Raw genomic sequence first — 24,693 nt, 5'->3', positions numbered from 1 at the left:
TGGCTCACGGCGAGTCGCGTTCCGGGCCGGCGCCCACGGCGCGCAGGCGCACTGGTTCCGCAGGGCCCCGGAAGTGGCGGAGCCAACGGCCCCGCAGACCGCTGGCCGTTCTGGTGCCCGCCGTGCTCTCCGGGACGTGGCATTTGCTCTGTGAGACAGAAACCCCTCTGCGTCAGGACTGTCACGTAGGTGATAAAGTCGGAAGAAGTGAACGGACTCCTCGAAGGCGCCAGTAAGTAAGATGGCGAGACGGGGCCGGAGAGAGTGGGACGATCGATAGCGCGGCGCTCGGCGCGGCGCCCTGGGCGCGTGCGCAGTGACTGTGCGCTCGGAGCGATCGATCCGGCAGAGCTTGGGCGTCCATTTTTCTGGGAGAGAGCAGGAGGCCGAGAGCCGGACTAGCGGGTACCAGGGGCCGGGGTGCGGGGGGAGTGGCCTGGGTGGTCGGCTGGGACCCCTGGGGGGTCACGGGAAGAACTGAGGTGAGCGAGGAAGGGGCGATAGCGCGGGGCATGCGCCCCGAGTTGCCAGGCTGGGCCTGCACACCCCTGCTCTTAGAGGCCTCGTTCTGTCCTTAGTGCGCCTCTGTGCTGCCATGGTGGCGGAGCACACGGTGACGACCGGTCTGTGTTCTCGCCCTGGCCCCTCTTCCAGTTCTGGGAAGAACCAGCCCTGGGTTGGGTCCTTCTGGCCCCCACCGTCCTCATGTGCAAATTGTGGATGATAATTAGGCTCTTACTAGCCCAGCCAGAGAGAGCGTCCTATGGGAGTTGAGAAGTGGGGCTCGTCCTTCGTTTCCTTTTTTTAAATCTCTGTAAACATTTTGATGTTCCTGCCGTGAATGAATAGACAGGGTAGAACAGCGGTCAAGTTCTGGGCTCTGGTGTGGACAACCCTGGCGGCCACTTTCACGTCGGACGAGTTACTTGGCCACATTTGACTTTCAGTGGGTTTCTTAATCTCCTGATCCAGCATCATCATCTCTGTTGTTTCCTAGTCTTGTCTACACAAGCATAGATTTATGTCCATATGCTTCTACATGTGCTTAAACACACGGTTATTTTATGCAATGAGCTAATGCTTATAAAGTGCTTAGCATGGTGCCTGGAAAGGGCTTAATAATTGTTAGCTGTTGTTATTAATGCCCATCAGTACAGCACAGTAAGAACACAGGCTCCAGGGTCAGATAGCCTGCGTTAGGATCCAGGCTCCGCCACTTGCAGTCTGTTTGATCCCGGGTGAGTTCATCTCTCTAGGCCTCAGGTTGCCCATCTCTAAAATAGGATTAAATGAAATAATGCCTATTAGTTTCTTATGTGATGTGTTAGTACTGTGCTGAGTGGCCAGTAAATTTTAGCTAATTTATCATTGTTATCAAAGACCACTAGAGAAAGTGTTTAGGAACAATCGTCTCTGTAGAGGCAAGCCACCTAAGTTCTAGTAGCCTCAGTAATTATCCAGAGGGAGTTGTGTAGTTAGAAAACATTGTTTTCCACCCCTTTCCTATAACAACGCCTGTAAAGTAAAGCAATAGCAGGAGGTTCTGGTGTTCCTGCGTACTCACTCCCCTTCTTTCTCTAATTCACCTCTTTCCCATCCTCTCCTTCCAGTTTCTTCTCTGCCATAACTGTCTTTCTCGTGTAAGGTAACAAACAACCTCAGTTGCTTTAAAACATGTTTTAAGAATGAACATAACCGACATTACCAAACATACAGCTCGGCTAGTAGAAACAGTAGTATCTAGGCAGCCGACAACAGCAGCTATCTGTTGCAAACACTGGTCAACGTTTTATTAAGAAGAAGTGGAAGATTCTGGGATAGCAAGAAAATAAAAATTGCTGGTGTATAGTTTGGCAGAGGAAAAAAGCTCTACTGTAAATATCAGTTAACATGATTTGAATAATTTCTGTGTGCCACTCTGCTCAGTGCTGTACACGCACTGTCTTATTTAACCTTCACTAACTTGTTTAACAGCCGAGGAACCTGATCTCAGAAACAAGGTCACTGATCAAAGACGATGCAGGTAGCAGAGCTGGGATTTAAGCCTTACAAGTCTGATCCAGTTTCTTTGTTGCTCTGCAATTCACTGGTGCTTCTCTCCGTCACCATCCACTTGTTTTCTCTTGCAGCTGGTGAGAAGTTGTGTTCCTCTTCTCCAAGATGTACAGGACCAAAGTGGGCTTGAAGGACCGCCAGCAGCTCTACAAGCTGATCATTAGCCAGCTGCTCTACGATGGCTACATCAGCATTGCTAACGGCCTCATCAATGAGATCAAGCCTCAGTCTGTCTGTGCGCCCTCAGAGCAGCTCCTGCATCTCATCAAACTAGGTAGCTTGGGAATGCAGATTCGTTGATCCCATGACAAGGTTTCAGATGTTTTTACACATCACAGTCTTTCAAGATATTTCCATTTAGTTTTAGTGCCTAATATGTGTCAAGTACAGTGCTAGAGACTGAAGAAGTAAGCATAGTCCAGATTATGAAGACTTCGAGCTGGTCCTAGCCCTCAAGATCTTTATACGAGTTATTTGGAGCATTCTGTCATTGTGTTATTGACTTTCTTCAAGTCTTGGCTCAAATTGTCATCTCAGAGTCCTCTTTACCTCTTTAAAAATAACCCCACTATCTTCCCCAGTTACCCTAAAGCAAGCAGCCCATTTCCTTCATAATAGCCACTGTCTCCAAATTTCTTTATTCTGTATTGTTTCCCACGTAATTTTCACCTCTCCGCACAAAACTACAACCTCAGTAAAGATCAGGACCTTGTCTTGTTTGACAGTGTTTGCTGGTATTTGCATGGGTCATGGAAGACACTCAATAAAACATAGAATTGCCAGACGTGCTTATACTCTTTGACTTGGCAATGCCTACTGTGAGAATTTGTCCTGAGGAAATAAAATGAATGTAACCGAAATGCACAAAAATGTGTCATTAGTCATAAATGTTCTTATATTCATAAAATTGGATCCAACAACATGACGTAAATGAATATTTACTACACTGGCCAGATGTTTATTCTGTGTGAATAAATGAACAAGTAAATCACAACATGCTATATAGTGTGGTTCTGTTTTTGTTTTAAGACATCAAACAACTTGTGCACAGAGAAAGACCCAGAAGAATTCATACCACTGTGTTTATATCCAGGTGATATACGGTCATTTTTATTGTTCATCCAGATTTCTAATTTTTCTATGATAAACATACTATTTATATGATATGTGAAGTTATTTTAAAATTTAAAACGCATAGTCTTGATAAGCTTCACCCTATTTAAATATCAGAATTCCTTCAGATACGGTTCACTAGTGTTAACACTAGCAATATATCTGACTTACTGAGCTTCAGAGCGGCTGCTAACATCTCAGCGCTGAACATATTACAACCCAGGATAGGAAATAAATGGATGATTTAACTACAGAACTATATTTTGAGTTTCTGTAGTTGTATTTAAAGCAGAGCATTTCAGAAGCAAAAATCATGGGGAGCTGACTTTACCTATTGGAGCGTGGCCTTCCACATTGTCGTCGGGCATGCACCCTGCTCAGTATACCTGGTTCTACAAAGTGTTAGGTGTCACGTCCCTCCAAGAAATAGTAAGGTGACATTGGCAAACCTCTGATTTAGACTCAGAGCTTTGTCTTGGCCTTTTAAAATCCCATTTTTCATGCCCTTAATTCTTATGCCTTTCAGGAATGGAAAATGATGACACCGCAGTTCAGTATGCGATCGGCCGCTCAGACACGGTCGCCCCGGGCACGGGAATTGACCTGGAATTTGACGCAGATGTCCAGACTATGTCCCCGGAGGCCTCAGAGTATGAAACCTGCTATGTCACATCCCATAAAGGACCCTGCCGTGTAGCCACCTACAGTAGAGACGGACAATTAATAGCTACTGGATCTGCTGATGCTTCCATAAAGATACTCGACACAGAAAGAATGTTGGCCAAAAGTGCCATGCCAATAGAGGTAAAAATCCCCACACCATACTTAGCTTTTGCCTTTTGTCCATTCACGGGACAACGAAAGAATAGTTTAAACCAGCTTTAACTTAGCATAGTTGTAGATTGTGCCCTTTGAGTCAGATTTTACACCGTGTACATTTCTTGTTGACCTAGGTCATGATGAATGAGACTGCACAGCAGAATATGGAAAACCACCCAGTGATTCGGACTCTCTACGACCACGTGGATGAAGTCACATGTCTCGCTTTCCACCCAACAGAGCAGATCCTTGCCTCTGGTTCAAGGGATTATACTCTCAAACTATTTGATTATTCCAAACCATCTGCAAAAAGAGCCTTCAAATACATTCAGGTCAGGAATTTTTGGAAAGCAGCTTTACATTTTCTCTAAATACGGGGAGCTAGTGTATGACTGTTCTCTTTAGTCTCAGTGATCAGCCTATAAAACAAGAGTCCAGCAGTAAGGATGTATGCCACACGTGGCCCGTGGGTCAGATTTCATTGGTGTATAGTTTACACGCTGTCACGTGCCTACTTCTGGCCAGTCAGGACTGCTGCTGGTCACAGTACATGCAACCAAGAGTTCAGAATCCTTATCACTCTTTAAAGATTGCAGATCCTTGTTTAAAAGTGGAACACAGCCAACTTCACCAGATTGTAACATGGGAATGAAATATTCCTCAATATTTGAAACTATCGGGTATTTGGTGGACAAGTGACATTCGGTACCTCGTTTTGAATATACAGTTCAGAAATACGTTTCAATAGTGGCTTCCACCTTTTAATAATTTAACTTAATTTTTTACTCAATATTTGGAGCCCTGGAACAAATTAACAAAGCTATCCTTACATACAAGTTATGGTTATCTTCATTAATCGTGTGTGAACGTATCATAGATTGATGATATTCCATTCTGAGCACTCAGCGTTCATTTGCAATAAACTCATCCTATGGTTTTTGGCATAATCTCACCAGTATGTGGTTTTAGAAGTCTATTCAAATGATACATTCATGTATTCCAGAAAGAACTTTGTCCCTTCTCATATCTGTGTTAACATCTGACCACATTTCCTCTGGATATAATTATTCAGCGGTTGGTCATTTAATGTTAACATTTCTGCCCTAACAGGAAGCTGAAATGTTACGCTCCATCTCCTTTCACCCTTCCGGAGACTTTATACTTGTTGGGACGCAGCACCCTACGCTTCGGCTCTATGATATCAACACGTTTCAGTGTTTCGTCTCTTGCAATCCTCAAGATCAGCACACCGACGCCATATGTTCCGTTAATTACAATCCTAGTGCCAATATGTATGTGACTGGTAGCAAGGACGGCTGCATCAAGTTATGGGACGGTGTTTCAAACCGGTGCATCACGACTTTTGAGAAAGCACATGACGGTGCTGAAGTTTGTTCTGCCATTTTTTCAAAAAATTCCAAATACATTCTTTCAAGTGGAAAAGACTCTGTAGCTAAACTTTGGGAAATATCAACAGGACGAACGCTGGTCAGATACACAGGTACGTGAGAAATTGATACTACTTAACATTTCTATAGCCTTTTACAGTTTCCAGAACTCTTAAGAGGAGAACAAGCCTGAGGATAAGGATTTCAGCCAAGGCCACAGTTACTAAGAGGCAGAACTGGAAACAGCCACAGTTTCTTCCTTTGATCTTCTCACTGCATTACAGCTTAAACTAGATCTGATTCCTTAGAAGTAACATTTGAGAACCTGGCGGTCCATTTGTAGACTGATGGCCTCCACTTTTCCCATAAAAACACAAAACTAGTCCAGAGAAAAGCAGCAGTAAGTGTACGCATTAGGGAGAGAAGGGCTGGGAGGGAAAATGTGGGCCCATTGCTGAATGAGCAGAGGTGGCCCCCAAATAAGACCACAGGTTGTACAGATCTAGGCATCAAGGGGGCTCTTCAGATAGGACAGCCAAATGTTCGTCTGGTTCTCATTCATTCACGTAGGTCTTTAATTGGTAACAGTTGTGCCTGTGAGCGCTTTATGACGAGATTTGAATTTATCCTGTCGCTGCTAGTCTGTTAAAGTCTAGTTAGTTCTAGTGAATGTTAAAATATCATGTCTCCTTCTGCTTTTGGTAGAAACAAAGGCTGTTATGTTGTAAAAAACTTGAGCTAGTTTCCTCTGTTGTGAGGTGTTTGTGTCATGATAAAATCGCCATGATTATAACTCAGAAATTCACAAGAAAAACTATTGAAAGGGACTCTGCTGTCATGTTCTGAGTGAGCTTTTTGGGGAAGAAAATTGAGGAGTTGGTGACATCCGAACCACTAGGGTGCAGCATGACCTACCTTAGGTCCAGCTCGTTGAAACTGAAGTTCGCTTCCTGCCCTGAGTTCTGGTGCAGACGGAAGGTACCACCAGCAAGTTGTTTTTATCGTAATTCTTGGTGACTTCATTGAAACGCTTACTTTTGTATGAAATCATTCAGAAAAATACCTGACGATTACTATGAAAACACTGCTTGTTGCAAAGATAAGATAAAAGGTGATCAAAGTGAAAACGGGAAAGCCTCCTCTGTAGAAGGAGCAGCCTCAGTTGGAGTGTGCTGAGTGCAGAGGGGAAGCCAGACTGCAGATTGTGCTTGCTTTGGTTTTGTTATGAATGTTTGGGATGTTTTATGGTTGTGTGTCGCTTGGTTTCAGTGGACACTTGGGATTTTATTGATTTTTATTTTTTCTTATGTGACTTTGGGATTCGATCTTAATGCACTCGATGTATATGCAAAATCCGGTTTTGCCGATTCACAGGTTAAGACTATGTGGGCGCCTTTAGATCTGTGTTTCCAGTGTTAATGTTTAGTTTAAATTCAAAGGGCTCCTGAAATAATGAAGGAAAAGGAAAAACTACCGAGTAAACATTACAAATTTTGATGTTAAAAATTAATTAAAAACGCTATAAACAAAATTAGAATGCTGAAGTAGGGAGAAAATACCCATAGCACAGGTAATAGACACATGGCAGATATTAATGAACACAACGAAAGGTAAGTAACCAACCTCACTATAAACCTAAGGCATTAAAAGGGACGTATTTTGATTTCAGGAATTCAAAAGGTTGTTATCTATTATTGATAAATGTTTCAGGAAATCAGGAGTGCCAGTTAGTAAAATGTTTCTGAAGGGCAGTTTGGTGTCATATATCAAAATTTTAAATATACATATTTTTGACTGGCTATATCCACTCTTAGAAATTTAATCTAAAAGGATTCTTGGCCAGCGTGCACATGCACACACAGAAAGATGTCCCTCCCAGCGTTATCTGCAGTAGTGGAAAGTTAGACACATAAATGTCTACCAAGAAGCAATGAGTACATTGTTATGCATCTTTTTATGGCTTGCAGCCTTTAAACCATTCACAGTAACACTTACATGCAGAGCTGGATGTGCGTTACATCCCATGTAACCCACAGCAATCTCGTGGGTGGGTGTCGTACCAGATCTGACACCAAGTTTGTATTTTTATCCATTAAGCTATATTTTCCTTCATAGATCTGTACTACATCCTATTGAATAAAAACAGCATATGGTGTGTGCTCTGATTAATCTAATTTGCAAATGAGTGTATAACATGGAGATATTTGGAAAAGATAATCATCAAAGTCGTGACAGGGTGTAAAACTATTAGGCAAGATTTTTTCATGCTTGATATAGTACTTTAAGCGTATCATTTTGTCATGGTCATAAAATAATCGTAAAGCTTCCTTTTGGACGGCGGATGCTCATGTGTCCCAGTAATTCTGTTCCTAGGGATTTAACCCTGAGGAACTAATGTGTTGTGTGCCAAAAAAATGTTATCACAACATCACTTACAATTGGATACAAACTAAACGCTTAGCAGAAGTAAGGAGCTTCCCAAGGATGAGATACTTTCAGGCTGGAAAAAAAGATGGGAACTTGAACCCAACAGAAAGTCGATTTAACTGTGATAGAAAAGACACATATATGGCACAACTTTTGCATTTTTTTAAGGTTTTTATGCCTAGAAGTGAGTCAGGACGTTAACAGTGTTGGCGTGGGTAGCTGGCCCAGAGGCAATATTTTTACATATATACTTTAATTTTCGAGTTTCCAAACTTGTACCATAAACGTGTGTTACTTCCACACTTTTTAAATGCTGTCTTCCCAGCGACAGGCTTAATCACAAAAGCGGAGCAGCCCCGGGGGCCTGGGTGTGGACCGGGGGAGCGTTTCGGGGGAGTGGGCGGCGCCCAGGGTAACCTCTCGTCTCTGCGCAGGCGCGGGCCTGAGCGGCCGGCAGGTGCACCGGACGCAGGCCGTCTTCAACCACACGGAGGACTACGTGCTGCTGCCGGACGAGCGGACCATCAGCCTGTGCTGCTGGGACTCGCGGACGGCCGAGCGCCGCAACCTGCTGTCGCTGGGCCACAACAACATCGTGCGCTGCATCGTGCACTCGCCCACCAACCCTGGCTTCATGACGTGCAGCGACGACTTCAGAGCCAGGTTCTGGTACCGGCGGTCCACCACCGACTAGGCCGCGTCCGCCGCAGGCCTCTCGCCGCGAGCCGGCCCCTCCCTCCCGTGCCCCGTCAGCCCCCAGCCTCAGTAGTAAGTCGTTGCACCATCTCTGGCGGTGGGGCTGCAACCTCTACGGCCTTCTTGGATTTGGACAAAAGAATCTTTTTTTACCTTGATGTAGAATCATGGTGGAAAAAGTGGGAAACGCGGATCTGTGCGGTTCTGCATTCACTGATTATTACAGTGTGATTTTCATCGCTTTTGTAAATACAGGACTTGCCATTTCTCTCGAATCTCCTGATCATTTGAAGAAGGATAGAGTATTAAAGTGCTTTCTAGATCTCAAGTGGCTCTGTCGTGAGGAATTTCCACCGGGCTCTCTCGTCGTCTCTCGTGCCTGGTCCACACCCTCTGTATGTTCCCTTTCAGAATACGTCTTGGCAGATGAGTAGGCATACTGCTCTGAGAATCAAGAGTTTCGCGCCATGTTAAAACCATTTTAGAGACTCTATCAATTCTTTTCTAAAGTGACATCGTTCTGATGATAAAGCTCAATAAAATTAATGGCCAGTTTTCCTGAAAATGTGTAGGCGACATCTTTCGTCACACCCCCCACGTTGCCCTGCCGTTGCCTGCAGTGCTTTTGTTCGCTAAATGTGTGTCTCGTAAGGTTAGTACCGTTCGATGGGAAACATGATTTTGGAAATTACCTTCTATCTAATCGAAATTAGGTGAGCCCACTACTGCTCTCAGGTGCTGCTTATCTTCACGAACTAGTAAAACGACTCACTTTGTTCTTATGTCATTTTAAATCTTCCAGCATGAACCATAACTACTCATCGCGGATGTACACGGCAACTGCGTTCTCAGAAGATTTTTTTTTTTTTTTTTTTTTGCAATTAACCAACCGATTCAAGTTTTCTTTCTCTTGAAACGTTTTAGAAGGTGACACTATTCCTCTGGATTCATCTTGAACTAGGTCAGGGAACCCTGAACTCCCTCCCCCACCACACACACACACACACAGACACACACAAAGATAACTTTGGTTTATATTTACCCCCAAATACACACACCTCACGACCTGGGTAGGAGTGCCTAGAAGTATAATTTTGGATCATTTGGTAAAAATATTAACTAGATTAAAGTTAAATTGTCTTATGCCTTAGGAATTATAAAGTCTTCCGTAGTTTATTGCATAAAAATTCCGCTTTAGCCATCCTTAAGGATTTTAACTCTTTGGTCTGTTCAACCATTTTACACATTCTTAACATGTTAAATCACAGAGTTTGGGTTCAGATTGACAAAGAACTGCATTTTTTGGTCCATAATGAGTAAATTTATTTTTATTTCGTATCCCGATCCCCTTGTATCTGAACTTGGCCATCTGTGGGGACTGCTTTTGTAAGATTAAAGGAAAGCTACTGAATGGGAAGATATAACCAATTCTACCAAAAAGATCACCGAATTTCCCACCTGTTTTTCTGACTTCTATCACACCGAAGGAGCGACTGAGCGTTTGTCGTTCCTGCCCCTGGCACGTGCACCGGGGACCACGCGGCACTCCGCAGCGGAGTCCCACTGGGTCTTTTGAGCTGCCGATGAATCGAAGCTATAACACCGACTCCTTCCAGCTTGGGGACTAGTCTCAGCAATGGCTCTGTAGTTTCAGCACTTCTCTTTACAAGATCAAGATACTTTCGTGTGTTTCCAAAAATGGACTTTTAACATTTTTTTCCCTTTTAAAAGTTACAGTAAGATTTCGAACGGGCGTCAACACCAGGAATGTTACATGGACCTGGTATCTGCGCCTCGTAACACCCCAGCATTCAGATGGTGAATAACGTCTGTTATTTTTTTAAAGATATGTGATTTCTAAAATAAACTTTTTATATGTAATGCTTTAATGCTAGTTCATTTTTTTTGGAGCTTGCTGTGACTGTTTCCATATTTGAACATAAGTCCTCGAACAGCAGTAATGACTTTGAACTGGTCTGAAGACTTCTCATTTCTTTAGTGCTTTGTTTTGTAGTTTAATCACCTTTAGCTGTGCAGCTTTGCCCTCTACTCTCTACAAAGTTAAAGACTCGCATATAATTTCATTGTTTTAGATCATTCCGAGAAAGCGACCTTCGACCTTCGGCTTAAGCTCTGGTTTCCTGTAGGAGGACGATGCTGGGGGCCGGTGGGGGGCGTCAGCATCGGCCCCCCCTCCTGACTTGTCTGTGCTGGAGGCAAGGCGTCCCTCTCTGGGCTGCAGCTTCCTTTTCTGTGATAAAGAGCTTACTCAAAATCATCTCCAACATGCACTTTAGGCAATGAAGCGTTTTTTTTTGTTTGTTTGTTTTAACACATCATTATATAAATAGATGTGGGAGAGGGGGAGGCATTTACTTAGAGCGGGGGAGACTTCTGTTCCTAAAAATATGGCAGACCAGAGATTCGAGAACACTTTCAGTACAAACCTGGATAGAATTTGTATTTAAGCTCTAAATAGATAGCTGAGCTAGCAGGAAAGCGGGGAGAGGAAATCCCTGTGGCCAGATCAGAAAGGAGGGTGGGGGCGGCAGGGAGGGCTGCCCACCGCTTACACCCCACTGGTTTCTTAAGCCCTCTTGCCCTGATTTCTGAGCTGAGTCTGTACAGGGCGAGAACTTTAATCAAGATGCAGAGAGAAAGCCCAGAACCCAGAAAGAGTGCCTCTGAAAAGAAGAACTTGACAAAAAGCCCGCCTGGGAGGAGGACACATGTGGGCCCCGCGCTTGCTCAGGTTTGCGGGCGGGGCTGGAGTGCTGGCTGGGGGAGGGTCTTCTCTGAATCCATAAGCTTCTTTCTCCAAGCACGACTGGAAGGATTCACCCACCTGTGAGGCCAGGAGAAGCGCAAGCAGAGAATTTAAGGCAGCTCCAGTTGGCTGTGGCCACGAGTGCCTGACAGAAGCCGACACAAGTTCTCCGAGGAAGGACACGCCTTGACTCCAGGCCCCGATTTTCCTGGACAAAACTATGAATCACGGGTTCAAAATCTAATAGACGCAGAACAGCCACCGTGAAATGAGTCAGGCTTGGAAAGCCGGTTCCTGCCGACGGCCTTTCCCTCCGGCTTTCCGCCCCCCACCCCGTAGCACTTCCTCCGATTCCTTTACCTTCTCAATCTCGGGGTCGAAACTCAGGGAATCAAACTGAACGATCGCTGCTGATCATGTAGAATCCAGGCCTCCCTTCGTGATCCACGCATCAGGGTGTATAGATGTGTGTGTCGGCAGTTTATGAAATTCCACCTTGACCACAAGAGTTATCTTTGAGTTCCCGTCACGAGGTTAAAATCTGCCTGATAAATCCAATGATTTTCAAGCAGTGCCACCTGGCAATTCCTCCGAGCCTTGAATGCTTTGGACATTCTAAGTTAGTGGTCCCCGACCTTTTTGGCACCGGGGACCAGTGCTCCTGTGAGAATCTAACGCCCGACGAGCTGAGGTGGGGCCCAGGCGGCTGCAAATACAGATGATGCTTCGCTTGTTTTTCTGCCGCTCACCGCCTGCCGTGCGCCCCGGTTCTAACAGGCCACAGACCGCAACCGGTCCTCAGCCCGGGGCTTGGGGGACCCCTATTCTCAGTCACATTTAGCTGTACTTTTGTAAGTCAGGTATTGAGTGCCCAGTGTTTGAATACCGCCCCTCCAGGAACTTGAGACCTGAAAATCCACGTGAAAACAGCAAAGCACATAAAAACCAGTTCAGTGCACAGAAGCTCTTCCTGCACGTTTATTACGAGCTCTCAGAGTACAGCGATCAGACTCACTACATTCAGAAGAAAAAGAATCCCAATTACTGTTCTCAGTAGCATATTTGTCAAGAGGGGAAATAGTTACCTCAATAGAGTCTCTGTAACTTGGTTCTCTCGAACTCTAGCTGTTGCATCCTTTGGTCAGCGAGATATTACAAAAGCCAGCCAGTTCCTTAGAATCATCAGCTCTTGCAATATCTGTGCACGTAACAGACTCATTTGCCTTAAAAACGTGAATGAATGACAGGAAAATGTCCAACGACTTTTATTTAAAAAATGTAGCGGGACCAAATAACCGGACTGAGAAGTCAAGCTCCTAATTCACAGGAACTACACTACGCTCGTTTCTATGTAGGAGCGAGTCTGTGTCATTTCAGGGTCAAATCATTACTTCCGTGCCTTGGTTCTGTTTTGGTTTTGGTTGAGGGTGTTTTTCCTAAGAAAAGGCATGCAAATTGCAGCATTCTAATCTGTGCCATTGGGGTCAGCCCTTCACGCCCGGCAAGAATCACTTTCCCTCGGGAGTTCGGCGATGTGATGGGAGCCATCTAAACTTGAGTTGCTTGAAGTCTGCTTTCTTCTCCAAGAGACCTGGGTTCAGATCCTGTCTCTGTCACTTCACTGTGTGACCTTGAGGAGGTTGGCCCTCTGTTTAACTTTTTTCCAAACATATCCAAAAGTCAATAATACAATAAAAACAATAGTTGTCAGGGGGTGGGGGCCATGGCAGTGACTGCTAATGGACAGGGGGTTTCTTTTGGGGGTGATTTTCTGAAAATGGAGAGTGGTGATGGCGGCGCAACTCTGCGAATATGCTAAAAAAAGAATGGATTGTATTTTTTTTTTAAGGGCCAATTTCGTGGTATGTAAATTATATTTACAGCTGTTTTTTAATTGAATGCCAACAGTACAGAGCAAGGGATCTCCAAGTGCCTATCGCTCAGACTCCCCAATTTTAAGCTCAGAGCCAATCTTGTTTCACCTCTACCTCTATCCACTTCCCCTTTCTCAAATCATTTTGAAGCGAATTTCAGATATACTTTGTCTGTGTCTCAGTATATATCTCAGATAAGGACTTTTTAAAAACAATCCTAACATCATTGTGCCTTAAAATAGAGACATCAATTAATATCACATCTTCACATCTAGTCAGTTTTCAAACTTCCTTATAAATGATTGGTTTTGAATTAGACTCCAAATAAGGCCAATACATTGTGACTTGATGTCTTTCAAGTCTCTTTTAATCTTTAGAGTCCGGCTCTGCCTTTTTTCCTGTTTACAGTTTATTTATTGAAGAAACTAGTTTGGTCATTTGGCCAAATTCTCTCTCTCTCTCTCTCTCTCTCTCTCTCCCTCCCTCCCTCTAACTGTTAGGGGTATGTGATTTTTGTTTTAGAAAGTAATGAGTTGAATTTATTATTTGGGCTGAACTCCACTCTATTTTAGATTTTTTTTTACAATGGAGATATATACGTATACACACATGTATATGGATATATAGATGTATATGGAAGCATCAACTTCAGAATCTATTTCATAGATCGTCACCCTGGAAGTCTGAGAAGGGCAGCCTTGCCTTGACAGAGCAGCCGCATCTTCCTCGTCTGAGTCGCGACGGGCCCCGTGCCCACAGGCACAGGACCTGGTAGAGCCAAAAGAAAGGCTCCCGGAAATCATCTGCCATTCGTGGGGCCCTTTGCCTTGCAAATGTCACGGTGCTGTTGCGGTAGCCTAGCCCATTTGAATGATGTCTTATCATTTAAGACTAATTCGATAAAATACTTCCTAAAATACTCCTGCTAGTCCAGGCTGCCATTTATAATCTCAGGCTTTATGACTCATGGCTCTTTCCTATGAGTCTTCTTCTTTTCCTTAAATAGAACTTGCTAATTCCACCTTTTTTCTTCCCTCTCCTCCCATCTCTGCTGTCTGTTCTTTGTGGGTCTCTGCTTTGAACTTGTGGCGAAGTCAGTCTTGTTCATTCTGTGGGGTCACCGTTCTCTCCGTCGCCTGCTCCCACGAGCAGCACATCGGTCACTCGGACCCGGCAGTTAACGTCCCACAGTGATAACAGTTTAAAATCTGGATCGTCTCGGCCAGAAGGCGGTCAGCTATTTCCATCTCTAGGTCCTTCCAGGTGCTGACTTACGGGAACTGCACACTGGACGACCAGCAGACACGTGAGGTCATCACAGGAAGGAAGGGAGCGGCGAGAGGGACAGCTTGCTGGAGTTGAAATGTGAGCCAGGCTCGGAAGGCTGGGCACCAGTCGGTCTAAATGAAATAAAAATGCAAACATGGCTAGCGAGGCGTCTGGCCCGCTGTGGGTTCTCTCTGGATGCCAAGTAATGCTGAACATCACATGACCTGGTGCTGTGGTTTCCAGTGCGGATGGCGGGTTGGCAAGGTTTACGAGATAACAGAACGGTACTGATACGTGCTCAGCCGAGCCCCGGTGCGGTGTCAGCAAATGGTCACCCTTAAGTGCTGTGAGCAACGCCCCAGAGGTGGGCATGGAGGGCAGAGCAGGGGGACCTGCAGCCCTGCGCGGCAGCGGCTTGGTGGGACGGGGTCCTTTAAGGCAGTCGGTCCCCTTTGACCAGTTTTCCCTGGCTGTCACAGGGCCAGTGTGGGGGGCAGGAGCGTGGAACACTGACCGCTCTCAGAAATTCGGTCTGGTGACCTGTGCAGGGAAAATGAGCCCGGTCCGGTCCGGGGAGCGGGAGTTGCTCCGGGGCGGGAATGTTGCATGATCCCACACTCCGGCTCTCCGAGTAGGAACTGAAGCCTGAAAGCAGAAGAGCGGGGTTTTTTTTTTTTGTTTCTCATCTTCTGTGGTTTCGCACAGCACAGTCTCCGCTTCTAAGCGAACAGAGCCGCCAGTCATGCTTTGAGCAAGTGTGTCCTGGATTTCTGGTGTCTCTCCCTTGAGCCCTTTCATGTTACTACGATCCTGCTTTCCAGAAAGCCGGCCAGCTGGGAGGATCTTCGTGACAATTTCCCATGTCCACAGAACTCGGTTTCTGAGAACCGGCCGACGCGTGCAGTGACATTGCATAACCCGCCTGCGAAGCCAGAGATATCAGCCGTGCGGCGCCGTGGGGCTGATTCTCCCCGACATGAGAGGGTCGAGCGCCATGGACAGGGCGTCCAAGGTGAGTGGCGGGGCGCTGGAAGGGGCAGGGGGCCAGACGCCTGTTAGGGTTAATGGCAGTGACAGACTTTCATTCCGAGTTTCGAAATGAAGCCGAAGGGTGAATACTAGTAAGGTTCGGGCTTGAAATGGGAAGGTTTAATGTAAGCGTGGAGAAGGCGTGTGCTGTAAACCAGTCTCGTTCAGAGGGGCATGGAAATGCCCTTCTGGCTTCTAGGGCTGCTAACGCGATCTCTCGCTTTGTCCGTTTACCTTCTAACTTGAGCAAGACCTCAGCCCGCCCTGACCTCCCCTTTCCCTGGACCCCGAGGGTCCTCGGTGTCACTCCCGAGTGTCCTGATGGGAGCTGGGCTCCTTCTCCAGGGCGGGGCCCGGCCGGGAGCTTCAGCCCCCCGCGCCGCGTCCCCCGTGGGCACCCCCACTGTTGTCTTCCCGTTGACTCTCGTGCTGACAAGTGTGAGTGGAGCTCGAGTCTGTGACGTGAATCAAAACAGATTCACTGTTTAGAAAATCGAAATGGCTATGAAAATAATTGCCCAGACACAAGGAAGGTGAAGCTCAAGGGTGATCTTGCTACACCTTTTAGGAATGTAAATAGGACAGGAAAAAAGACGTGAAGCGGTGACTAAATGGCGAGCCCGCGTCTCTGAAGCCAACATGTGATTTGTTTTTACAATAATAATAATACAGGTTTTAGTCGTGGAATTCGTAGCCGAGTAACTCATGACATCCTCTTTTATACAGACTGTCTGTAAATACCTTAGTTAGGATACCGTATCCAACTATTTTCTTTGAAATTTTTTTAACCATTGGGAACATGGAAAAAAATAATAATTCAGTAAATCCCTACATGTATATCCTGTATCGAGATTCACCGGCTCTTGATGCTTCACCACATTCGTCTGTATCTATTTACTTATGTATTTGTTTATTTATTTATTTCAAACCGTTTGAGAACAAATACAATGACACGTCTTCTAAAAACAAGGACATTGTCCAATGTCGTTGTCAGAAAAATCACCAACGAATTGACAACGCCATTCTAATACTCAGCTCGCGGCCTCATCTTCCGACCGAATCCTGTCCGGCTGTTTCGGCTGCGGTCGCTGCTGTACGTTCGTTTACCCTCCAGCCCCGGACTCACCCCGAGGCGCCGCGCCGTCTGCCGGTTCTCTGGCATCCTTAAGCCGGAGCCATCTACTACTACTGATTTTTTTTTCATAACATTGGCTTATTTTCTGAATTCCCCAGACTGTTTACGATTTGGACTTCTTTGTAGTTACACGCCACTCTTCCTGCCTCGCCAATTCCCGTGGCGCTTTCCCATTTGTAATTTAACATGTATATATGCACGGAACTTCCAGCCGGCACTTCCGGCGTCCCCACGAAGTCCTCTTATCAATAAATCATACAGATAGCAGCAGCTGACACTTAATGTCCGTCTGCCAGGCCCGGGGCGGAGGGCTCTGCTTGCATTTTCCATCACATCCTCACATCCCCACGAGGTCAACGTGCCCTTCCTACCCCCGTGTTACAGATGATGAAAGTGAGGATTCGCTGGCTTGCCAGCGAGCCAGCAAACTCTTTCCCTACAGACCCGGATAGTATCTTACGCCTCGGGGGCCACCTACGATCTCGGTTGCATATTCTTCTTTGTTTTTGACTCTTTAAACATACAAAATCATCCTTGCCTCTTGGATGGGTCATCTGGATTTGGTCCACTAGTCACGGAGCGGGCCATCCCGCGTCCTCATGTCCTAGAAGGGCACCTCGGCTCGTTCCTGTCACTTCCTGCCAGGAACGGCACACCGGGGCAAGAACCCCAGTCTTCAACTCCGGGCCCAGAGGCTCCTGTAGGGTACCCTACAGACCTGTCAGAGCACATAGAACGTGATGTACTTTCCAAAGGCTTTACGCAGACAGGACCCGTCACTGAGCCGCGGTTCCGCGTCTTGCCCGTGACGGTGAAAAGGACACATCGCAGTTCCGTTCATTTGGGCACCGACTTACGTTTAAAGCCTACCTTGGCGTTTGGTCGCTTTCTAAATGGTCGCGCCGTGTGCTTTAAAGGGGTCACGTCGTGTACGCAGGTCTCGGCTTTGGTGCCTCTGACTATAAAGCCACCCCCACTTTCTTCGGGCACCCCAGGTCACCCTCCCTGCCCTGCAGCTGGCCATGGCAGGGCCCGTCGCACGCCGACCGCCCTTGCGGGCCGTGCCGCACGCCACCGTTTGCCAGACACCTGTTCCCTGCCAGAGCCGTCGCCTCTGTGTGTGGAGGATTCTGGGCAACTGTCTGACTTTCACTAGGTTTTTCCCTAACGGTTCTATAAAACGAGGCGAAACCAGTACGATCGCGACCGAGGACGGGTCATGACGCGTGGCCAAGTGGAAGATCTGGCATCTCGTCTGTGGGCTTTTCGCGCTGGTGCCGACCGACTCCGTGCTCCCCGCCGTCCAGGCAACGCCACAAAATTAGGTCTAGAGGGTCACGTGACTACACGATTCTATTATACTAAGTCCTTGTTGGGGATTTTTAGTTGTTTGAAAAGTGCCTTATTTATGAAAATAGAGTCTGCGTATACTTCAGGGATGCAGTCCGATTTGTGACAGGTTAGGTTTACTTCTGAGTAAGTGCGTGTGCATGTGCGTGTGTGTGTGCGTGTGTGTGTGCGTGTGTGTGTGCGTGTGCGCATGTATGTGTGTGTGTGTGTGTGTGTGTGTGTGTCCACGCACACACACCAGTAGAGGTGATCTTAAACTTAGCATCTTTGGGCACAGCCACCTTCTCTCACTGGGGAGTGTCCAGGAGTTGGAGGCAGATTAGCAGGATGTGGGGAGAAGCTTCAGGCCCTCCTTGTACCTTACGGCTCTGGGCTGGCTGGCAACACGTTTTATGCGCAGCCCTGCCTGACCCCACCCCGGCCAGCTCCCCTCCCCCGTTCCTCCCCCCTCTGTCCTGCTGTGCCCACCCCTGGAGTGCTCCCCTCTCTCTGAGGCTGGGTCACCGGGGTCCTCCATGCAGGCATCTCCCCAACCCAGAGGCTCCTCCGAACCACCCCATCTACATTGCCTCCCCGTCACTCTCATTGTGTGGCTCGTCTTCACGCATTGAGATCTGACGAAGGACGGACCTGGGCTTTCCTGTTCAGTGGTGCACCGCTATGCCTAGAGCAGTGCCTGCATGTAGTAGGCGCTCGATAAATGCTCCGTGTTGGTACGTGAATGAATAGGAGGTCGTGAGGAGTGCAGGCGGAACCCCTGGGACACAGCCCTGCCTCGAGGACAGGAGCAGCACTTCCTGGCTGTCGGGGGTCTGCGAGCAGAGGTGCTCCCCGCCTCTCGCGTCTCTAAACGCGGACCCGACCCCAACCTGACACCTGTAGGTTCCTGAGACTTGGCCATTCCTTCCCCGGAGCCAAATGTTGCCCCGGATCTGTGCTTTTGCAGTTGAAGTCAAGGTCACAAGGACCCGTGGCCTCCCTCTGACCTGATCCAGAAGCTTCATTCCCTTCACCCACCTCGCAAGGCCAAACAGCCCAGACACACCGCCCAGCTCGAAAACTCAGCTTACCGTTCACTGTCTCGCCATTCGCCCAGCTCACAGGTTTCTGCGCTCTGGGGGTTCAGAAAGTCAGTGGATGAGTAAATGGACACAGTGACTTCAGGTGATGAGAGCGGCCATTGATCAGAGAGGTGAGGGACAGAAAGGGCCTCCCCGGAGACCTGAGTGATGGAAAGAGCCTGGCGGGCAGAGGGGGCAGCAAATGCAAAGGCCCTGCAGCAGGAGCGAAGTTCGCAGATACCCACAAACGGCCCGGCGTCCTCGGAGCAGGGCAAGCCAGGGGGAGAGTGGCCAGGAACGAGATGTCAGGGGTCCGCGCGGCCGGCCCCGTGAGAACCCAGAAGGGCTCCGGAATGGTGAAGGAAGCCACTGGCCCGTCTAAAGCAGGAGGTGGCACGACCCGATGTCAAAGGTCTCTCCAATGGCTATGCAACAACCGGGCCGCGAGTAGGACAGGACAGAAGCAGGGCATGATGGGAAGCAGGTGCAGGTGGCCTCGGTCTCCATTTCAGACGGTGCCGTACTGGTCTCAGTGAACACGGAGAGGAATCGTTTGCTCTGTCTTTTGGAAAAAATACAGCTTTTGGTGTTTGAGGCCAAAATAGTAAAGGAAGGTGAGAATAGCTTGTAATTTACTGCATGTGCTTTATACATGTACCTTTTTATTTTTATTTTTTTAGGAACTGGTTCGTTTTGGTTTGGTTTTTCAGCCAAACTTCCATTTTCTGTTGACCAAAAAAACAAAAAAACAAAAAAAAAAACCTTGCACTCATCGAACAAATACCGAGTGCCTACCATGTGTCAGGCACTGTTGTTCTTAATGCTACAAAGAAAAAAGTATCCAGTCTTTTTTTTTTCTCAGTATTTACTAAATCGTCATTATAGTTCTTTTTAAAAATCCATTACGTTTTATTATTCGTTACCATGTATGTGCTCTAGAGCTCACTTAAGAAAAAAAAGCTACACAGAACACCACCACCACCCAAGAGTTTCCAACGTCTGTTACAAGACTATTCAGAGGAAACTGGCCTGTGTGATAATGGAATGCGGGAGTGACCATAGAAACGTCAGGTGACCATTTGGGGACTGTGATGACTAAGAAAGGAAATGACAAGTGCCTGGAGAGGAAATAACTTCGAAGAGGGAGGGTTGGAGGCCAGCGAGACAGATGCCGCTATGATCGCTGTTCAAACATGCCGACATGAGTCGCAAAAAGGGGAAACTGATTATTATACAAAGTGAAATAAGTCGGACAGAGAAAGAGAAGTGCCATATGATTTCACTTATATGCAGAATCTAAGAAACAAAAAGAACAAACCAAACAAAAACAGACTCACAAATACGGAGGACGATCTGGTGACAGCCAGGGGGGAGCGGGGTGTGGGGCTGGGGAAAAGGGGCGAAGGGTAAAAGAAGTACAAATTAGTAATTGAATAAAATTGTAAAGAAAAATTAGTTGGTAGAGGGTGGCGGGGATGGGGAGCCCAGTCAGCAGGACCGTCAGGGCTGCGTGGAGGGCCAGAGGGGCCACAGTGAGGGAGGGGTGTGGGGGGAGGGGCGATTGCTTCATGCACTATGTGTCTCACCAATGTACTGTATCCTAGAAACTTAAATACTAACACTCTAAGATGTAATTCTATTAATAATACAATAAATATAACCATAAGATAAAATCTTTTTAAAAGGGGGAAATCAGTATTCTAAGAACCGCCTCCGGACGTGTCGCTGGGAAGCCGTCGCGTGCGGGCGGGGGCGCGCGTGTCAGCACAGATTGCGGACTCGGTGTCGGGGACGCGGGGATGCGCGCGTCCTGGGCGCGCGTCCTGGGCCCGGGGCCGCCTCCCCGGCTCCCTGCGCAGAGCCTCAGCCACCTCTGAAACGGCCGCAGAGCTTCTGAGTCGCTGGTCGCCAAGCGTTGCTCTTTCTCTTTAGTCCGTTGCTTGTCCTTGTCTGTCATGGGAGGGGGATAAAAACTGGGGAAAGAAAGCGGTAGGGCCCCTCTCCCGGCCACCTGCCTCACAAAGAGTAAAAATTGCTTCGTGGACCGTTCGCTGCAGGCTCAGAATCAAAACACCCGAGGTCGAAAGGGCACCAGAGTCCGTTACCAGCAGCAGATACTTCAAGGTGCTTCTTTGCCACCTGGATGTTCCCCAAAGTGAGGGGATCAGCAGCCACGGGGAGCCACGGGGCCGGTTACGCACACCTTCTCTCCTGTGGTGTCCCTCGAACGCCTGCCATGGGACCCGCTGTGCCCGGCTCCTCACAAGGAAACAAACCCAGGGAACAACTGGAGAGAGCTTCGGGACCGGGGTGGCCCCTCGCTTGCCCAACTCCTAAAAATGACCCCCAGAAATAAGGAATCTGGTAAACGAGCTGAATTTTCGCTCCTGCCTCTGATCCATTAAGTGGCTGTGAATTCTTCCTAATCATTCCGAAGGGGAAAGCGCAGGGACCGTGACCCCTGGCACGCAAGATGATTCTAGGTTCCACACGTAGACGGAGCACTTTCTTACGGCTGGCAATGTATTTTAATGTGCATTCGAAAAAAACTAAAGCTAGCTCACCAGACTTGTAATTTCGTAGGTCATATTGCTTAGGGAGAGTGCATCGTCCTTAAATCGGCTTAATTTAGCATTTTGCTTTAAGAAAATGTGCAGGTGGCACATGGACATGGTAAGAACATGCAGTTGACACACAGAGTTGAAAAAAACACAGTGTTAGACAAAGCCGTCTCCTGATCGGAGTTGGTGCCATTGCGTGGGACCAGTCAAATAGCACACGATTCCTTTTTTCATCTCCATGACTTTTTTTTCATGCCAAAATGGGGGGGGGGGAGGGCAGGGCAGAAAGAAGGAAAGGAAATGAGAAAGGAAAAGAACCTGTTGGTTGGGTTTAATCTCTCTGCTGGTTTTCGTGAGTCGAGAGATAACGGTAAGAAAGGAAGCCATGCAAAATGTGTCCGGTGCTGCAGCCGGCCGGGAACCCCAGAAGCCACCTGGCTCTCAGATGGGGACACTCGAGGCCCCAGACGTTCTCGGTTACTTGCCCGCCTCCTTCCACGAGTGTCTCGTGAGCAAGGGCCAAATCTTCAACCGCTCGCCTCGCGCAGTCTTTCTCTCGTCTACTCTTTCTTTCCAAGCCAAATGTCTTAAACGATAACTCAGGGACTCGGCTAGCAAGGAGTGGACTTGGGGGTGGTGGCCGGGGGAGAGACCCCTGCGTACTCCCCGCCACAGAAGGCGTTTGGTAGGTGGTAGCACGGGGACCCTCTGGGGCCACACCCCAAGCCATCAGTTACGGGGGCGGGGTGGGGGGGGACCGCCAGGAGGTCTCTACTGCTTCATCCTTTTAATCCTGAGCTTAGCGCGAGGGAGCCTCACCACCAGCACACATTGTCAGACACACAGCAGGTGCCTAATAAGTACCTGTCAAATTGATGAAGCGCTAAAAGTGCATTTTAGCAAGATTCCCATGAATAGGGGAAGTGTATACAAACGAGTCGATCTGGTCAAGTCCCAAACCTATTGGAAAACCGCAACGTTCAGGCATCAGGGAAGAAAAATGTTTCCCTTCCACTGGGTGGTTTAGGAATTTTTTCTGGCCACAGCCGCTTCCTCAAAGTCTCATTAGCAGGCAGTGCTGTCTGCGGCTTCAGAAGTCCCTGTGCTGAGTGGCCTTTTCATCTGGACCAGCAGGAGGACTTCAGAGCTGGAGGAATTAGAGCTCTGAGCCATCATGGAGAAGTCGGTTAAGGTTCGTGCTTGGCCTTGTTTTCCCCCGATGCCTGAATATTGTGGCCCTGCTTGTCGAATACGCCGTCGTTCGGGGTCATTTTTAGAGGTGTTAGGGAAACAAGCAATCAGTCTTTTATGGGTTTTTTTCCCCCTTCAGGTTGTTTCTCGTTTCCAAGTCTACCAGGTTAATTCACTTCTTTGTCCCCAGTGCTCACAGATAGGTCCTCCGTGTCGGCTGTTTGCATCCGTGTGGATGGGGGTGGGCATGGCGGGAGCGCACTACGTAACGGGCCTCGTCCTTGCCCGTGGCTGCTGGTTTCAGCCCAGGTCACCTGGCGAGGACAGCTGCAGAGAGAGCTCTTCTGGGGCACAAGTGTTTTAGACCCCAAACCTCAGGGCGTGCCAGCACAAACCGCCACAGAAGGATTTCCCTTCCAAAGCAAGTTATGCCCGTCTTTCCCGGGATATGGAATAAGCGCCTTTAAGAATAATTCCCTTGAAGGATGAAGATGAAGACGAATGTGAGTTTCTGAGTTCCTCTCCCCCGGCATCCATGTCCTGTAACTTTCGATTACTTGCGACTCTGAGTTACCTGTGCAAAGGGCTCCATTACTTGTTATTTCAATTTTTTCCCCCTACGTTAAGGAAGTAGGTAAAGGTGTTTCCCAAATAACTATCCCAGCAGTGCAAGTAATTGAAAGTTGTTTTATGTGCCGGGTTTTGAAACAAAAATAGAGAGAATTTATATTTTTATTTAAAAAGCTATATTCTACTTTAAGTTTTTTTAAAGCTTAAATATTACTTGAAATATTGGGAGAGGGGAGGGTTTCAGTGAAACGACTTCGGATCATTTTCCACACACTCTGGGGCCTCTCATTCAGAAAAACTTCTTCTAACTTTTCGCAAAGGGGAGCTGGGGCAGAAGCAGTTCAGTTCCTTCCTAGACTCCCCAGCAAATCAGAATCGACCACGAAAAAGACAGCAACGTTCTCTCTGCAGCAAGAGAAGCAATTCTTCTTTATGTTGTGAGACGATGCCAGAGATCGCTTAGCTGTCACCTCATCTAAAAAGTTCTGAATCTGTCTGAGAACGAAATGCAGATTATTGAGGCAGAGCTGTCTCAAGTCTACAATGCTGCGAAGCTCTTTCCTCAGCCCATCGGCCATGACACATTCAAGGGAAATTGTTTAATAGAGTTGGCAAATCCCAGGGCAAGTTCCGATTAGGAAATGTGTACCATTTTGCTATCTTAGGTTTGACTCTCGGTTCCCTACAACGTGTGGGATTTTGAATGTACATGTTAGAAAGCTGCTGAAACTCATGAGGAAAAGGAAAAGTTAAGGTAACAGCTTCTTGGACAACTGTTTCAGAGGGAGATGATCGAGGAGGAGAAAGGAAGAAGAAGGGAGGAGTGGAAGACAGGGAAATGGGGGCGGGAAAGCAAGAAAGTGGTAGATCTGGGGAGAAGAGAAAGGGGAGAAGAGCAGGTTGTCTGGTCCTCCTGTTCTGTCTCAGCTGCAGACCCCATAACACAACTCCACGCGCAGGGAAAGGAGCGAAGGGTCATTCTCTCTGCCTTCCCCTGTGGCGTACGCGTGCACAACACAGCTTCGGGGGCCTGTGAGTGCTGTCCTATTTTTCAGTGTTGGTAGCACGTCCCTCGTGGGACGTCCTCCCATCTGGTCCAGAGTGTGTGTGCGTAGGACCCAAATCGTGCCGCAGCTGACCGAAGGGGAGGTGGCGTGGCGAAGACAGGGGCAGCGAGCCTCCCTTGTCCACCTTCAGACGCCCTTGCTGCCTTTCTCTCTCGCGGGGGCCAGAGACACCCTTAAAGCTCCTTCCAGCCTGAACTCCTGTGATTCTTAAGGCGCCTGCAGCTAGACCCCGTTTCGTGCCACGGGTGTGTCGCCCTCTCTGGGTGCCCTCGCGCTGCGGCCCTGCTCCCAGTTTGCTGGGGAGAAAGAAGCACTCGCAGC

General features: G+C 47.7%; 2 protein-coding genes across 4 annotated transcripts in view; both read left to right on the top strand.

Moving 5' to 3' along the window:
* Positions 1 to 60: 60 nt before the first annotated feature.
* On the top strand, positions 61 to 10,387 carry CSTF1 (cleavage stimulation factor subunit 1). 2 transcript variants are annotated; one of them, XM_016134144.2, is made up of 6 exons: positions 61 to 232; positions 2,130 to 2,329; positions 3,695 to 3,972; positions 4,122 to 4,319; positions 5,098 to 5,488; positions 8,237 to 10,387. In XM_016134144.2, the coding sequence occupies exons 2-6, from the start codon at positions 2,161 to 2,163 to the stop codon at positions 8,494 to 8,496; spliced, it is 1,296 nt and encodes a 431-aa protein (XP_015989630.1). In that variant the 5' UTR covers positions 61 to 232; positions 2,130 to 2,160; the 3' UTR covers positions 8,497 to 10,387. The 2 variants fall into 2 exon arrangements, with proteins under 2 accessions (XP_015989630.1, XP_015989631.1); XM_016134145.2 differs by lacking the exon at positions 61 to 232 and adding an exon at positions 302 to 405.
* A 3,893-nt stretch (positions 10,388 to 14,280) lies between these two features.
* Positions 14,281 to 24,693, top strand: part of CASS4 (Cas scaffold protein family member 4) — a 27,848-nt gene continuing 17,435 nt past the window's right edge. The window contains exon 1 of one of the 2 annotated variants that reach the window (XM_016134152.2): positions 14,281 to 15,420. In XM_016134152.2, coding sequence (XP_015989638.2) covers positions 15,385 to 15,420 — 36 coding nt within the window. In that variant the 5' untranslated portion in view covers positions 14,281 to 15,384. Of the gene's footprint in view, positions 15,421 to 21,841; positions 22,737 to 24,693 lie in introns of those variants that run through there. The other variant, XM_036229250.1, reaches the window with a different exon arrangement.

The sequence above is a fragment of the Rousettus aegyptiacus genome, unplaced genomic scaffold, assembly GCF_014176215.1.
Source record: "Rousettus aegyptiacus isolate mRouAeg1 unplaced genomic scaffold, mRouAeg1.p scaffold_m13_p_12, whole genome shotgun sequence".
Lineage (NCBI taxonomy): Eukaryota > Metazoa > Chordata > Mammalia > Chiroptera > Pteropodidae > Rousettus > Rousettus aegyptiacus.
The sequence above is the reverse complement of the archived record's forward strand: the minus strand, read 5'-3'. Positions and strand labels throughout refer to the sequence as shown.